This window comes from Piliocolobus tephrosceles, chromosome X (genome assembly GCF_002776525.5).
Source record: "Piliocolobus tephrosceles isolate RC106 chromosome X, ASM277652v3, whole genome shotgun sequence".
Taxonomy (NCBI): Eukaryota; Metazoa; Chordata; class Mammalia; order Primates; family Cercopithecidae; genus Piliocolobus; species Piliocolobus tephrosceles.
Window position 1 is genome coordinate 75,653,613 of NC_045455.1, and position 16,963 is coordinate 75,670,575.

Genomic DNA, 16,963 nt, shown 5'->3' on the forward strand with positions numbered 1-16,963 from the left:
TCTTTCTTTCTTTCTTTCTTTCTTTCTTTCTTTCTTTCTTTCTTTCTCCTTTCTTTCTTTCTTTCTTTCTTTCTTTCTCTCTCTCTCTCTCTCTTTCTGTCTGTCTGTCTTTCTTTTCTTTTAGTCTCACTCTGTCACCCATGCTGGAGTGCAGTGGTGCGATCTTGGCTCACTGCAACCTCCGCCTCGTGGGTTCAAGTGATTCTCCTGCCTCATGCTCCTGAGTAGCAGGGACTATAGGCTCATGCCACCATGCCCAGCTAATTTTTGTATTTTTAGTAGAGACAGAGTTTTACCATGTTGGTCAGGATGGTCTCGATCTCTTGACCCCGTGATCTGCCCACCTCGGCCTCCCAAAGTGCTGGGATTACAGGCATGAGCCACTGTGCCCGCCACCTAACTATTCATATTCTTACGAAAATCTGAAGTTGATCTCTTTCTTATATATGGATTAATAGCACCGTGGGGAAACTAGAGATGAACAACTTTGAATATACATCCCATTTCAGTGGACTAGAAAAGAATGGACCGTGCTTTTCATGATAAGAGCAAGAACCTCAGGAGAAGGCTGTAGGACTAAATTAGGAGTGATCATGGAAAGTGCCCTGCTGACCAAGAGGAACTGGCTATTCCCATGAGAAATTTTATTATTGACTGATTGGTGAAGCCTTGGAAATAATATTGAAAATCATACCTCCACCTTAAACACAGCTCCTTAATTATTCTGGTTTTCTAAACAGAACCAAGTTAAGTATGCCAGCAGAACAAATCTACCATGTTTAAAACTGACTACAATAGTGTATAAGTAAAGGACATGGACCCTGGAGTCAGTTCAAGTTAGTTTTATGATTAGGAGTAGATTATTTCCCTTGCCTCTGTTTTCTCATGTGTAAAATGGATAGTCCAATGTGTCACCGTCATAGCATTTTGTGATGATTAAAGTAGAGTGATAATTCACGTAAAGCAATGTGCAAAATGGCTGCTGCATATTAAGTACAAAAAATGTTGGCTAATAGCAATGGCAGCCACTATGTGGCCACAGTGCATGCTACTCCCTCTCCCATTTTAGTGCATGAGAGCGAATAATCTCGTCTCGTGAAATGTTATAAGCTCAGACAGTAGAATCCATGAATTCAAAATATTAACAAAGCAAAACCTGGAAGGGCCTGTAGGATCAACTGGTGCTCTTCATTCATTTAAAGGTTCAGAAAATAAGGTCATGAAATCAGGGTTGGAGAAGGCCCTAGATCTCCTGGTTCCCAGTTTTTCTTTTCTGCTGTATGTTGCTGCCTTCTATATCACAGAACCATGTGTCTCTTTTAATTCTTCTCTCTTTTTTTTTTCCTTGAGACAGAGTCTCCTTCACCCAGACCAGAGTGCAGTGGTGCAGCCTTGATTCACTGCAACCTCCACCTCCCAGGTTCAAGCCATTCCCCTGCCTCACCCTCCTAAGTAGCTGGGATTGCAGGTGCCCGTCACCATGCCTGGCTAAATTTTTGTACTTTTTAGTAAAGACAAGGTTTCACTGTGTTGACCAGGCTGGTCTCGAACTCCTGACCTCAAGTGATCTGCCCGCCTTGGCCTCCCAAAATGCTGGGATTGCAGGCATGAGCCACCACGCCTGTCCACTCTTTTCTTTTTTTAATCCCAAAGACTTCAAAACCATTCTTTTTTTTTTTTTTTTTTTTTGAGACGGAGTCTCGCTCTGCCCCCAGGCTGGAGTCCAGTGGCCGGATCTCAGCTCACTGCAAGCTCCGCCTCCCGGGTTCACGCCATTCTCCTGCCTCAGCCTCCCGAGTAGCTGGGACTACAGGCGCCCGCCACCGCGCCCGGCTAGTTTTTTGTGTTTTTTAGTAGAGACAGGGTTTCACTGTGTTAGCCAGGATGGTCTCGATTTCCTGACCTCGTGATCCGCCCGCCTTGGCCTCCCAAAGTGCTGGGATTACAGGCTTGAGCCACCGTGCCCGGCCAAAACCATTCTTAATAAACCTTTTGCTTCAAAGGAAACATTTTTTTTTCTCTTGACGTTTGTGTATTTGAAATTTTTCTTATTAAATAGTTTGAAAATTATTAAACTGAATTTATGATTGTTTAAAGCATTTTAGAGTATTCCTGACTGTACATTTACTGTCTGTTATGGAACAAAGAAATTGGTAGCAGTGATTGCCTCTGGGAAGGGCACTGTGGTAGAAGTGACATTGATTATAATGGAGAATTCTGGAGAATACAGTAATTACCGGTTAGTAGAACAGGACAAGGAATAAAGTAGTAACAAGTATCTGTGGTTAACCGAAACTCAAGAACTGAATAGATTCAAAATTTTGGAAGTATCCCTTGTTATGTACACATTAGCACACTACGCAAGCTGCAGGAGCCAAATAGATTTGGATAGGGAGGAATACTTTGGTTTCATTTGGGTGAGAACTGCTCCTGTGAATTGCATTCTACACGCCTGTCTCTGACTTATCAGTGGATGAAGTGATGAGCTCTGTTCCTACCTTGTACATAGGGTTTTTGCAGCATAAAAGTGCTTAACTCTGGACTAAACCTTGAGAAGACCAGGGGCTTACCTGAGCTCTTAGAAGAAAAGAAAAGGAAAAGTGTTTTAACAAGTGCATGTTCATGCTAGGTGGGATTGCATGTCTACAGTTTACCTGTCAAAAAAGGGAAAGGGAAAGCTAGCTACACTTTGCTTTGGACATTTTATATATTTTCTCTAAGGTGTGTGAAGTGTATTTGTGTGAGTTACAGTATAATTTTTTCTTTCTTTTTTTTTTTTTTTTGTGACAGGGTTTTGCCATGTTGCCCAGGCTGAAGTGCAGTAGCTATTCACAGATGTGATTGTAGCACAGTATAGCCTTGAACTCCTGGGCTCAAGCCATCCTCCTGTTTCAGCCTTCTAGGTCGCTGGGACTACAGGCATATGCCACCGTGCCTGGCTTCTATAGTATAATTTTTGAGCCTCCTAGTTTCTGTTTTAAAATTTGTTTTACTATTTGAAGAGCCAGTTACTTTCCTAGCTAGCTTCCTCTTTTCTGAAACAGGAAGAAATATTTTGAAATAAAACGATCCAAATGTGTTTTAGGATTATTAACCATAAATTTCAGAACATAGCATTCTCGAAGGCAAGGATATTATCTGTTTAGCACCTATGATACATATTTAGTTTGGGTAATTAAATTCTTATGACAGAAGTAATGTCTAACCTCAGTGGGTAGTTCAGTAAACATTAATTTTAAAAGATGGAGGCTGCTTAGTTGTAATGAAATCATAAATAATATTTTGAATATAGCAGACTTAAGGAAAATAGTAAGGTGCCTGGCATTATATTATCTATGAGCAGAAACTTTTTCTTACATTTGAGAAGATAGCTTGAACCCAGGAGATTTTATTTAATTAACATTTTATTTATTTTATTTTATTTTATTTTTTTTGAGATGGAGTCTCACTCTGTTACCCAGGCTTGAGTGCAGTGGCGCAATCTTGGCTCACTGCAGCCTCCACCTCCCAGGTTCAAGTGATTCTCCTGCCTCAGCCTCCCTAGTAGCTGGGACTACAGGCGTGTGCCACCATGCCCAGCTAATTTTTGTATTTTTGGTAGAGACAGGGTTTCACCACGTTAGCCAGGATGGTCTTGATCTCCTGACCTCGTGATCTGCCCACCTCGGCCTCCCAGAGTGCTGGGATTACAGGCATGAGTCACTGCGCCCGACTTTGATTTTTAAATTTTAATGCCACTATTTGGTTGTAATAGACAGAAATTTCCTAATGCCTAGAAGGATTGTAGAGATACAGCCTGATAATCTAAAAATTAAATTGATGGCTAGTATAAAATAGTTTTGAGCAGTATTTAACAAAAGCAAAACTGTGTTAATCCTTTGTTTTCATTTACCTCTCCCTAACCCCTCAGCTTGGCGATCCAGCTATTTTTCCTGCCGTAATTGTGGAACATGTTCCTGGTGCTGATATTCTCAATAGTTATGCCGGTCTAGCCTGTGTGGAAGAGCCCAATGACATGATTACTGAGAGCTCACTGGATGTTGCTGAGGAGGAAATCATAGATGATGATGATGATGACATCACCCTTACAGGTGCGTGTGTCTCCATCTAGTAGGACCTTGCTGCAGCACAGCGTTAGGCAGTGTCCTCATCCTGCGTTTGTGGGCCATAAAATGCCCCTAACTTGGTTTTGAACTGTATTACCTTAAGAAACTAGAGCCCTACGTAGAGAAGAAATTTACATTTTCTGTTTCATCTGCTGGTTTTAGTACTGTTTGTCATCTCCCATTTCTTCTTTCCTAAATATATTGAGATGAATGTGACAAAATAAGAGGCATGTAAAAGGAACCAAACCTACTCAATTCATCACGTCTTCACTGAGCACCTTTTTTTTTTTTTTAAAAGAGATGGAGTCTTACTATTGCCCAGCCTAGACTTGGACTCCTGGGCTCAAGTGATCCTCCTGCCTCAGCCTCCTGAATAACTGGGACAACAGTCATGCACCACCCCACCCAGCTCACTGAGGACTTTCTTACATGCCTTCCTCTGTATTCCTGTGAACAAAATAAGTTGTTTTGTAGGGAAAGAGAGAGGAATGTTCTTTTCTTACCACTGCCACAGGAAGCATAACGGTGGGCTCTGACCCAAATGTATGATAAGGTCCTGGTATTTATAGATTTCTCTTCTGGTTCAGTCAGAACTAGTAAGATATTTTAAACTTGAAGATTAGGCTACATAAATGTGACATTGTAGTAATAATACTTTCATCACTTAGAAACTGGTACATGCTTTCTCTTTCTATTCATTTACATTCCTATATCTTGGCCAGGGATGTTGTGGATATTTGAGAAAACTATTTGGAAGCAAATATTTGCGTCTTTGTTCGTAAAAGAAAGTTTATCAGAAATAGGCATGACAAGGTATATCTGTAGATTTCATAGTGGCAAGTACTGGGGCTGCCTTGTTCTCAGCTTTACCTTAGCATATAGCACAATGCCTTAGAACTGAATAGTAAGTCTAAATGCAGGTTCTGATCTATTTAGGAAGTTAACATATGATACAGTAACATTTTAAATCAGGGGAAAGGTAGAATGACTGTATCCATCTGGTGGGGGAGAGGCCCCACTGATAACATTGGTTGTCAATACCTCATCTTTGTATTGTCCTCTGTTTTTGTCACTTCTCACACTGCTATAAAGAACTACCTGAGACTGGGTAATACGTATAAAGAAAAAAGTTTTAATTGGCTCATGGTTGTGCAGGCTGTACAGGAAGCATGGCTGGGGAAACCTCAGGAAGCTTACAGTCATGGTGGGAGGCAAAGGGGAAGCAGACACATCCTACATCGCTGGAGCAGGAGGAACAGAAAGCAGGGTGGTAGGGGGTACTACCCACTTTCAAACCACCAGATCTCATGAGAGCTCATTCACCATCATGAGATAGAAAGCGGAAAATTCACCTCCACGATCCAGTCACCTCCCACCAGGCTCCTCCTCCAACATTGGGGTTTAAAATTCAACATGAGATTTGGGCAAGGACAAATCCAAACCATATCACTCTCTTTTTATTACAAAGCATTTTTTGCATATATTCACATTTTTTTTGTTCAGAACAAACCAATAAAAGGTCTTTGTTGAATCTAGGGTTACTTCTCCCTTACCAGTAACGGAATTAGACTAATCAGGTTAGAAGTTTCTATTCATTGCTCTCTGATCTGTTTGTGTAACAGAAGAAACACCACTATGCATGTATCTGGCTTGTAGTTAGTGGGGGTGTAGCAGTGTATTCTGATGTAACTTTTAAAGCCTTAGGGTAAGGCTACAGTCTTTGCAAGTTGAGGACCACTGTCTTTCTAGAAGGAGTATTTCTTCCTAGTTCTAGTCATCAGGGAAGGCATTAGCCCTCAGGGAGGAAATTGAATCTAGGAAAGCAGGTATTAGATCTTTAGGAGAAGGAATTGCCTCTTCCCTTCAGTGCGTCACTCCCTTGCGTTTGGACCTGAAGACAGCAGATGACAAGATGTAGACAGGTTCTTTCCTAGAAAATAGAACTGACGTGGAATGGGTCTAGAAGGCAAGCCAGGTCTTGAAAACCAGATTCTCTCTTTGCGTTTTTTCTTCCCTTTCCCTTACCTCCCAACTTACCAAAACTTTTTAACTCTTCTATCCTTTTCTGAGCAATGGCATGAAAAAGGGAAGAACCTCGTAATCTTCCTTATTCCCCAGTGGGTACGACGGGTAGCCTTTGAGAAGCTCTAGGGGAAGAAAGAATAAGGATAGGACATTTTTGTTCTTACATGTGTTAGGTGGCACTTCAGATGATGTGTTAGTTTGCTAGGACTGCCATAAGAAAGTACCACAGACTGGGTGGCTCAAATGAGACATTGATTTTCCACAGTTCTGGAAGCTAGAAGTTTGAGATCAAGGTATTGGTAGGGTTAGTTCCTTCTGAGGCTTCTTTCTGGACTTATAGGTGACTGTCTTCCAGTGTCTTCCCATAGTCTTCCCTTTTGTACCTGCCTGTGTTCATATTTCATCTTAGAGGGACACTAACCATATTGGATTAGGGCCTACACTAATAACCTCATTTTAACTCAGTTATCTCTTTAAAGACATTGAGAGGTACTGTGGGTTAGCATGTCAACATAGAATCTTGGGGGATACCATTCAGCCTGTAATAGATAATATTAAAGAATTACTGTGGGTTGGGTGGCTGACACCTGTAATCCCAGCACTTTGGGAGGCTGAGGCGGGTGGATCACCTGAGGTTGGGAGTTCGAGACCCACCTGACCAACATGGAGAAATCCCGTCTCTACTGAAAATACAGAATTAGCCAGGCATGGTGGCATATGCCTGTAATCCCAGCTACTCGGGAGGGTGAGGCAAGAGAATCTCTTGAACCTGGAAGGCAGACGTTGCAGTTAGCCAAGGTCACGCCATTGCACTCCAGCCTGGGCAACAAGAGCGAAACTTTGTCTCAAAAAAAAATTATTGTTAGTGTATTTAAGATATGATAGTAGTATTGTGTTAGACATCTTTTAGATACACATGCTGAGGTATTTAGAGATAAAATATGGTATCTTAGATTCCTTCAAAATAATCCTGTACAGAGGGTAAGGACTCAGGGGCAGTGAGTGGGGTACGGTTGAAAGAAGATTGGCTATTTGGTGATAATAGTTGAAGCTGGGAACGGGCACATGGGGAGTATATACTGTACTCCACAATTTTTTATTTTGTTTAAAATTTTCATAATAAAAAATTTGACCAGATGCAGTGGCTCACACCTGTAATCCCAGAACTTTGGGAGGCTGAGGAGGGAAGATGACTTGAGCCCAGGAATTCAAGGCCAGTGTGAGCAATATAGCGGGACCCTGTCTCCACAAAAAATTTTAAAAATTAGCTGGGCATGGGGGCCTGAGCCTGTAGTCCTGGCTACTCGGGAGGCTGAGGTGGTAGGATTGCTTGAGCCATAATTGAGCCACTGCACTCTGGCCTGGGAGACAGGGTAAGACCTTGTCTCAAAAACAAAAAAAGCAAAACCAAAAAGATTTAATGATTTTATGAAATTTGAGGCTTAGATTATATTTTGAGCTGTCATCAAAATACATAAATTGTTTCTTAGTCTTGCCAGAAAAAATTAAACTTGAATTTCATCCAGCCTCCAGATATGACTACTCAGTTAGAGGAGGTGTAGAAAAACATGTTAAGCTATACAATAGGAATATAGTTGGCAAAATCCAAACTATGGGAAACTCTACATGAATAAACAGCCTGATTTCTTCAACAAATAAATTGCAAAGTAAAAAAAGCTAGACAGATGAATGGCAACTCAGAAATGTATCAGTCAGTTGCAATATGCAGACTTAATTTGATTTAAAAATAAAACTGTCTTGTCTTTCCTTGCACCGCCACCATTTATGATTTTTTAACATAATTGGACATTTGAATGCTGGTTGGCTATTTAATATTAAGGAACTATTGATTTTTTAATGTAATTTTTTTTTTTTTTTTTTGAAACAAAGTCTCACTCTGTCACCCAGGCTGGAGTGCAGTGGTTCAGTCTTGGCTCACTGCAACCTCCACCTTCTGGGTTCAAGCAGTTCTCCTGTCTCAGTCTCCTGAGTAGTTGGGACTACAGATATATGCCACCACGCCCAGCTGATTTTTTTGTATTTTTAATAGAAACGGGGTTTCTCCATGTTGGCCAGTCTCAGACTCTTGACCTCAAGCAATCTGCTTGCCTTGGCCTCCCAGAGTGCAGGATTACAGGAATGAGCCACTGTGCTGGCCAGGTTTAGTATAATTTTATGTGTTTATAGTTTATATGTATATAAACTAAAATATTAAATGATGTGTTCTGGTTCTAGAGATAAACAGTGTATGACGTTCAGAGTAACAGATGTCTTGTGGCTAATTTAATTTTCTCTTTAAATGTGTTGCAGTTGAAGCTTCTTGTCATGACGGGGATGAAACAATTGAAACTATTGAGGCTGCTGAGGCACTCCTCAATATGGATTCTCCTGGCCCTATGCTGGATGAAAAACGATTAAGTGAGTGGTTATGGTTATGATTGTTCATGTTTATGTACTTCGTTCAGTCACTCCTGCCATCTTTTTCTATTAGATAGTAAACTCAAGAGATTAGAAATGATGTTATATATTTTTTGTTACAATCACATTTTAAGGTATAGTAGGAATTGAGATGCTTTTGCAAAAATGTAGAGTTAAAGGCGACATTTTAATTTGAGAATGAAGCCTTTGGGAACAAAAAATATATAATTTATTAGTTACCAAATAGAAGATCATACAGAATTTCTTCTCCTAACATATTGGTCAGAGTATTAGGGTATCAAGGGCCCAAATGATTATAATTTAGTCATCTCTGTAGTTATTTATCAGCAAATAGGCAACAATCTATTGAAAATTTTACTAACACATCATGGCATAAAATTCACTGCCACATTATTGATCTGCTTTAAATTTCATGTTCTCCTTTGGGCTTTTCTGACAATCAAATTCATAAAGTAAATTATTACTAAATCATTCCAAAATATTTTTTGAATATTTACTATATTCACAGCAGCAATAATTAGGCAATAACATGAGCTACAAATGAGTAGATATTGTTCCTTTCCTCAAGCTTACAGTTTAATTTTGAAGACAGTTACTTATGTAAATAACTACAAAGCCAAGAATAAAGGCCACAAGAGTGATAGCAAATTGCTGTAGAAGCAGTGAGTATTCTAGCTGAGAATATCAGAGACTGGTATTTCATTAAAGCAGTATTCTGACGTGGGCTGTAAACGACAAGCTTTTAATAGATAGAGGAGACATGAAAGGTCATTCAAGCTGGAGGGAATAGAGGTAAACATACAGGACACAGATCTGTTACAGAAAATGAATGAAATCTTTGAGATCAAGATGTTTTGGTGTGGTTGAAGTGTAAGCTTCATGGTGGGTGGGAAATGAGATTGGAAAGGTAGGTTTGGAACTAGATTACAGAAGCTTTGTAGGGCATGCTGTAGAGATGGGTTGTGATTATGTTTTTTTGTTGTTGTTGTTTTTTGTTTTTCCTATGAACTATGGAAAGATACATCAGGTTTTTTTTTTTCCCCCTGATTTTCCGGGTATAAAGTTTTTGTGTAGAGGAGTATGGTCAGGTCAGACTTAGGTTTCAGAAAATAACTCTCACAGCAATGTGAATAATCAAGAGGAGAAACGAGACACACTGGTGATAGGAAGTCAAGTAAGAAAGACATTGAAATAGCTTAGCTGCGCCTGGACTGGTTTAGGGTGTTTGATTTAGGGAAGAGGAAATTAAAAGCAGGAATAGATTTCAAGATTTTATTTCTACTTTAATCTTCTAGTCATAATAAAAACAAGAAATTTTATCAATCGTTTTTTACTTATAATACACAGTGGACTATAATCAGTTGATTTTATTTTCATTAGATAATAATATATTCAGTTCACCTGAAGATGATATGGTTGTTGCCCCAGTCACCCATGTATCCGTCACATTAGATGGGATTCCTGAAGTGATGGAAACACAGCAGGTGCAAGAAAAATATGCAGACTCACCGGGAGCCTCATCACCAGAACAGCCTAAGAGGAAAAAAGGTAGGTGGGTTACTTCATTTAGGGCGCACAGTCAAGTCTTGATGTAAAATCTAGATATCATTTTTATTCTACATAGTTCTTTCCTACGGCAGTTAAAACTTATGTAAGAAAAATATTGAAGGCACAAAATGGAAATACGAGGTATTTCTTGGCCAGGCACGGAGATTCATGCCTGTAATCCCAGCACTTTAGGAGGCCGAGGCAAGAAGATTGCTTGAGGCCAGGAGTGTGAGACCAGCCTGGGCAACAAAGCAAGACCTCATCTCTACAAAACATTTTAAGAATTAGCCAGGCATGGTGGGCACCTGTAGTCCTAGATACGTGGGAGGCCAAGGTGGAGGATCCCTTGAGCTCAGGAGTTACAGGTTTCAGAGAGCTAAGATCATGCCACTGCACTCCAGCCTGGGCAACAGAGTGAGAACCTATCTCTAAGAAATAAAATAAAATAAAGTAAAATAAAAAATAAATAAGAAAAAGAGGTATTTCTTCATAGTAGAGTCATTTGTTTTAAAAAAATTAAATTGCTGGGCCAGGTACGGTGGCTCACGCCTTTAATCCCAGCACTTTGGGAGGCAGAGGTGGGTGGATAACCTGAGGTCAGGAGTTTGAGACCAGCCTGGCCAATACGGTGAAACCCCATCTCTACTAAAAATACAAAAATTAGCCAGGCGTGATGGCAGGTGCCTGTAATCCCAGCTACTTGGGAAGCTGAGGCAAGAGAATCACTGGAACCCAGAAGGTGAAGGTTGCAGTGAGCTGAGACCACACCATCGAACTCTAGCCTGGGCAACAAGAAGGAAACTCCATCTCAAAAAAAAAATTATAATAATTAAATTATTTTATACTTTAAAAATGTTTGGTCTATCTTACAGAAAAGGGATTTTCCAACTTTTTAAAGCCTCAGATTTCTATCTAAACCCTTTCATCCTTGGGTAAGGGCTAGTCAGCTTTCTTCCCAGGGGTTATTGTTTGAAAGCCTCCGGTGTGTACCGGTGATTCCAGTATAAGACTCCAGTTGGAAAAAATACGGTGGGTTGGAAATCAACAGGTAAGTAACTGAAGAGGAGTATGTTAGGATGTGTTGAATGGGAATTTTTAGTTTTTTGCCAATTAGGACCACACTTGCATTCTAAAGTCTGACACCTTTTCCGTTTTATTGCCTTCTGATTCTATTCATGTTTGCTTAGTATTTTGAGTATAATGTCTTGATTAATAGCATCACCACCCACCCAGTAACCTAAGTTCATGTGAAAGTCAGGGAAATTCCAAGAGCCGAAAATGAAGAGGAAAATAAAAATAGTAAACAGGAGCCGACACTGCAGCAGCTCAGAAGGGCTGAGAAGGATATGCCAAGGGGCTTTGGTTTTATTGCTTATGTTGAGGCAGAAGCTTAGATCTTGGGCTATGCAAGATGGGATATTGGACAGAGACCTCCGCATGTAACTGGGACCCTTGAAGGGATATACCTTCTTGGGGGAAAAAAATCCACCCATTGGCGCAGACGGATGTCAAGGAAGCTTGGGTCCCGTTCAGCCAGGCCTCTGAGTAGAGAAATTCTTGTTTAATTTGTTTTGGGTAAATACTTAGTAGTGGAATGGCTGGATCACATGTTAAGTATACATTAAATATTTTTCAGAAACATTGCTTTCCAAAAATTTTTTTCTTCATTTATTGAGGTGGGGCAATTATAGGACTTGCCTCATTTATTTCCTGTCTCTTGGGGATCACTGACTTTTGTTGACCGATGTCCAATTTCTTCCGTACCATTGTTTCATACATTTTTTCTGTGTTTTTAATTGTTTCAGGTGGGAAGATAAATCCATGTTGTGTTATTCCATCTTGACTAGAAGAGGAAGTTCCCACCTAGTCTTTTTTAATAGCCTTATTCTTTGACACTGTTTTTTTTTCTTTTGCTTTAAAAACTCTAATCATACTATGTAAAGTTTCTATTTAATGATTCTATTATGTGTGATTCTTAGAGAACTAATCCTAGGGTTTCCTGTGTCTGCTGCTTCTCACTCAGAAAGTGTCTTCCTCATGTATTCTGTGATACCAAAATGTGAGTTCACCTTCAACAGGGCTTTATCTGAGGAAATCTTGTATGGCCTGGGTTGAATGTATAACCCACCTGAGCAATTCTGTAAGAGCTTCTGCCTGGTGCCCCATAGTTATTACAGCCCTGGGGCTACGTCTTTGTTAATTGCATGGCTGGCAATTCCTAATGTCAGTGGTAGTTTAAAATCTAGTTGTAAACCCAGGTTAAGACAGGCCCAGGGTTCACGGTGTTTACAGAAAAATTTGTACATAAATGGCTGATCTCAACTCACTTCATCTTCCACCTCTTGGGTTCAGGTGATTCTCCTGTCTCTGCCTCCCAGGTAGCTGGGATTAAAGGCATACGCCACCATGCCTGGTTAATGTTTGTATTTTTAGTAGAGACGAGATTTCACCATGTTGGCCAGGCTGGTCTTGAACTCCTGACCTCAAGTGATCCATCGCCTTGACCTCCCAAGTGCTGGGATTACATGGATGAGCCACCGTGCCTGGCCATTTATGTACAAATTTTTCTTAAATATGTAGTATTTGCTTAGCCAATCAGCAGTTAATGAGATTTGGGTTGTTTCCAATTTGGGGCAGCTACAAATAATGCTGCTAAGAACATTTGTGTATCTTTTTTTTTTTTTTTTTGAGATGGAGTCTCGTTCTCTCACCCAGGCTGGAGTGCAGTGGCACTTTCATCAACACAATAAAAATACCACTCAAAATTAGAACAATATACAATTGGTACATTCAACAAAAATGGATGAATCTCTCAAAATAATTGTGCTAGAAGGAGGAAGCCAGAAGAAAAAATATGCTTCTACAGTTTACCCCCAAACAATGTGGGGGTTAGGGGTGTCAACTTCTGCAGCCAAAAATCCATGTAAAACTTTTGACTCCCCAAAAAGTTAACTACTAATAACCAACTGTTGACTGGAAACTGGAAGCCTTATTGGTAACATAAACAGTCAGTTAATACATATTTTGTATGCTATATGTATTAAATACTGTATTCTTACAATAAAATAAGTTAGGGAAGAGAAAATGTAATATTAAGAAAATCATAGGCCAGGCGTGGTGGCTCATGCCTATAATCCCAGCACTTTGGGAGGCCAAGGTGGGCGGATCACCTGAGGTCGGGAGTTCGAGATCAGCCTGACCAACATGCAGAAACCCCGTCTCTACTAAAAATACAAAATCAGCCAGGCCTGGTGGCACATGCCTGTAATCCCAACTACTCAGGAGGCCAAGGCAGGAGAATTGCTTGAACATGGGAGGCGGAGGTTGTGGTGAGCCAAGATGGCACCATTGCACTCCAGCCTGGGTAACAAGAGTGAAACTCCATCTGAAAAAAAAAAAAAAAAAAACAAAAACAAAGAAAGAAAGAAAATCATTAAGAAGAGAAAATACATTTACTATTTATTAAGCAGATGTGGATCAATAAAGGCCTTTTTTTTTTTTTTTTTTTTTGGAAACAGGGTCTTGCTCTGTCACCCAGGCTGGAGTGCAATGGCAAGATCATAGCTCAGTGCAACTTGGAACTCCTGGGCTCAAGCAATCCTCCTACCTCAGCCTCCTGAATAGCTGAGACTACAGGCAAGCCCCACCACACCCAGCCAACTTTTTATTTTTGTAGAGGTGGGTCTCGCTGTGTTGCCTAGCTTGGTCTTACACTTCTAGGCTCAAGCATTCCTCCTGGTTTGGCCTGAGCCACCGTGCCTGGCCAAAGGTCTTCATGCTTGTTGTGTTTATGTTGGCTAGGCTGAGGAGGGAGGAGGTAAAAAAGGGTTTGGTCTTGCTGTCTCAGGAGTAGCGCAAGTGGAAGCAGGGAGGCAGGAGACACAGGCACACCTGATGTAACTTTTATTGAAAAAAGATCCCTATATAAGTGGGCCTGTGCGGTTCAAAGCTGTATTTTCTTTGAGGGTCAGTTTTATATTTATATAAAGCTCTAGAAACTACAAACTAATCTATAATGACAGGAAACAGATGAGTGGTTGCCTGTGGATTGGGCAGGGTGAGGAAGGGCGAGATGTAAGGATTACAAAAGGGCATAAAGTACTTTTGGGGTGATGAATATATTCATTGTTTTGAATGTAGTGGTGGTTTTAGTATACATAGTCCCAACTTGTCAAATTATAAACACCAAACATATGTAGTTTATTATAAGTCAGTTATACCTCAACAAAGCTGCTTAAAAAATAAAAGACTAATATTCTACTTAATGTTGAAAAACTGTTGGTATGATAAAGAACCAAATGGAATTTATAGAAATAAGAAATGAAATTGGGCCATGCTCAGTGGCTCATGCCTGTATTCCTAGTACTCTCGGCGTCTGAGGTGGGCAGACGACCTGAGGTCTGGAATTTGACAGCAACATGGTGAAACCCAATCTCTACTAAAAATACGGAAAAAAATTAGCCAGGCTTGGTGGTACGTGCCTGTAATCCCAGCTACTTGGGAAGCTGAGGCATGAGAATCGCTTGAACCCAGGAGGCAGAGGTTGCAGTGAGCCAAGATCGCACCACTGCATTCCAGCCTGGGCGACAGAGTGAGACTCTGTCTCAAAAACAAAAAAATGAAATGAAATTGAAAACATAATGTGTGGATTAAAATATAGACTAGTCACTGCTAAGAAAGAATTAGCAAACTCCAATAGATTTGGTGTGAATTAAAAAATTTGAAAGAGTTACAGACATGGAGAACTAAATGAAAAGGTCTACATGTTTAATCAAAGTTCCAGAAACAGAGAATATGAAAAGTGAGGAAGAGACAATATTCGAGAGATAGTGACTAAGAATTTTCCAGAATCACATTAATCCTTAGCATTGTAAATCCTGAGTAGGTCAGCTACAATAAATCTAGGCCTAAATGCATTGTTGATAAAAATGTGGAACACCAAAGACCTCTCTTCAAGTTCTCCCCGCTCCAAAAAAAAAGGAAGCAAACCAGGGAGAAACTACATTCCTTCAAGAGGATTGATTTTTTTTTTTTTTAGATTGGCAGTTTAGAAGCTCCCAGGAGAGACTGAAAGAATTAGACATTTTCAAAGAGCTGAGAAGAAATCACTGTCAACCAAAAATTCTATAACCAAGCTGTAATTCGTCTGAAGCTTTGTACATTGCCACCTTGAATGATTAGGAAGACGTTGGAGAGGATGGATACTGGGTTGGGAGTTTTTACTGGCAGCATCTGTTGTGACTAAAGCTAGTGGAGGAAAGTAGTGGAAATAAAGACGATATCTATTTTTGTTAAGCTGGTATATATTAATAGCATAAAATAAGGTAGGAGTTACTGAAGTCTTGGCTTCTAATACTTGTTATCATGAACACAGCCAGAAGAATCTGTCTCCTGAAGGTTCTCTGCAGATGTCTGCAGTGATGAAAGTCGAGATGCCTGGCTGACTAGCATACATTTGGCAGTCTTAGAGACTGAAGAGTGGGCTTTTTGACACTTTCCTCCCTTCCTCTCATTCACCCAAATGACTTCAGAAACGTTTTCCTATTCCGTTTCTGGGGATAGATTGTCACTGACCTTGTGATTTTTTTTTTTAGCTGTAAAATTCTGCTTTTCTAAGTTATTGTCCTGCCCTATATTATATTTACGTAGAATTCATCACAGTAATCCAAACCAGAGTGGCAGCCTCAAGAATGTTGGGGTAGGAGGTAGTAACTCTTCATTGTTTCTCACCTATAGATTGGTGGTATGTTCAGACAGCATGATCATGATCTAAACCTAAATACAAGGCAGTGGTGCTACTAGGCCGTGGTTCTAGATACTTGGCAAAAGAAGATCACAAATAGGGCTTTAGAATAGTTTATCGACCCCACTCTGAGACTATTGGGATGGACTTATTTAGACATTGATGGCGGGTAAGATAACTATTAAGTTTGTTGTGAATTGAAAGGTACAGAAAAACGAGATGTTTTTACAAATACACAGAAGGATAGTATTTAACTATGTGGTTCACCAAAATTTTGCCTCACATATTTTCTGTATTTCTAGAGTTTGGGAAGTTTCTTATACTTGAGAACTAACTGTATACAGAAATTATTTAATAAAGAAAAAAGCTAAAAATCCACTTCTCCTACCTTAAAAAGCTGGTATAATCAATAGACAGAGCTATGTGGCTTGTTTTTGGAGCCCATGTTCTACCAATGTCAAAAGCATTCTCCAAAAGCTTAAGAACGTGCTACCAGTATGGGTACTTCAAAGGCAAGCTATAGTATTTTAAATTAACTTCATTTTTACAGATATCAACTGAGGTGTCGGAGGTATCATTTCTTACATAAGTGTGCTTATGGTTTAATGTCCAAGTTTTATTAAAGTTGTTTTCCTTTTATCAAACAGCATTTTAAGAGACCAGTATATGTGACCCATGTGTAAAAACATTTGGCACTTGACAAAATAGCTGAATTGTCCATTTTTGTCACTTTTGAAGGCAAATATTTATGCAGAGCTGTTTTTATTTCAGGGAGAAAAACGAAACCACCACGAGCAGATTCCCCAGCCACTACGCCAAACATATCTGTAAAGAAGAAAAACAAAGATGGAAAGGGTACTACTGTAATTTCCGTGTAATACTTATAGGTCAAGTAACACTCAGATTGCTCTATAGCACCTGCCTGTTACAACTAGAAACCACCAGCTTTCTTGATATCCTGCAATGGATCTTACTGCTGCCACATGCTTATTAGATACATTTGCCAAATTCTTAAAGGAAAACTGATAGTAAAGTAGACCAAGAAACTCATTTGAGTGATTTTCACTTACCTGTTTCATGTAATAATGAGACTCTTGGAAGA

General features: G+C 39.9%; 1 protein-coding gene across 5 annotated transcripts in view; it reads left to right on the forward strand.

Moving 5' to 3' along the window:
• Nucleotides 1–16,963, forward strand: part of ELF1 (E74 like ETS transcription factor 1) — a 114,467-nt gene that overhangs the window by 85,760 nt on the left and 11,744 nt on the right. For all 5 annotated transcript variants that reach the window (XM_023208892.1, XM_023208890.1, XM_023208893.1 and 2 more), the window contains 4 exons: nt 3,911–4,091; nt 8,442–8,549; nt 9,951–10,118; nt 16,633–16,716. In XM_023208892.1, the coding sequence (XP_023064660.1) occupies nt 3,911–4,091; nt 8,442–8,549; nt 9,951–10,118; nt 16,633–16,716 (541 nt within the window). The remainder of the gene's footprint in view (nt 1–3,910; nt 4,092–8,441; nt 8,550–9,950; nt 10,119–16,632; nt 16,717–16,963) is intronic.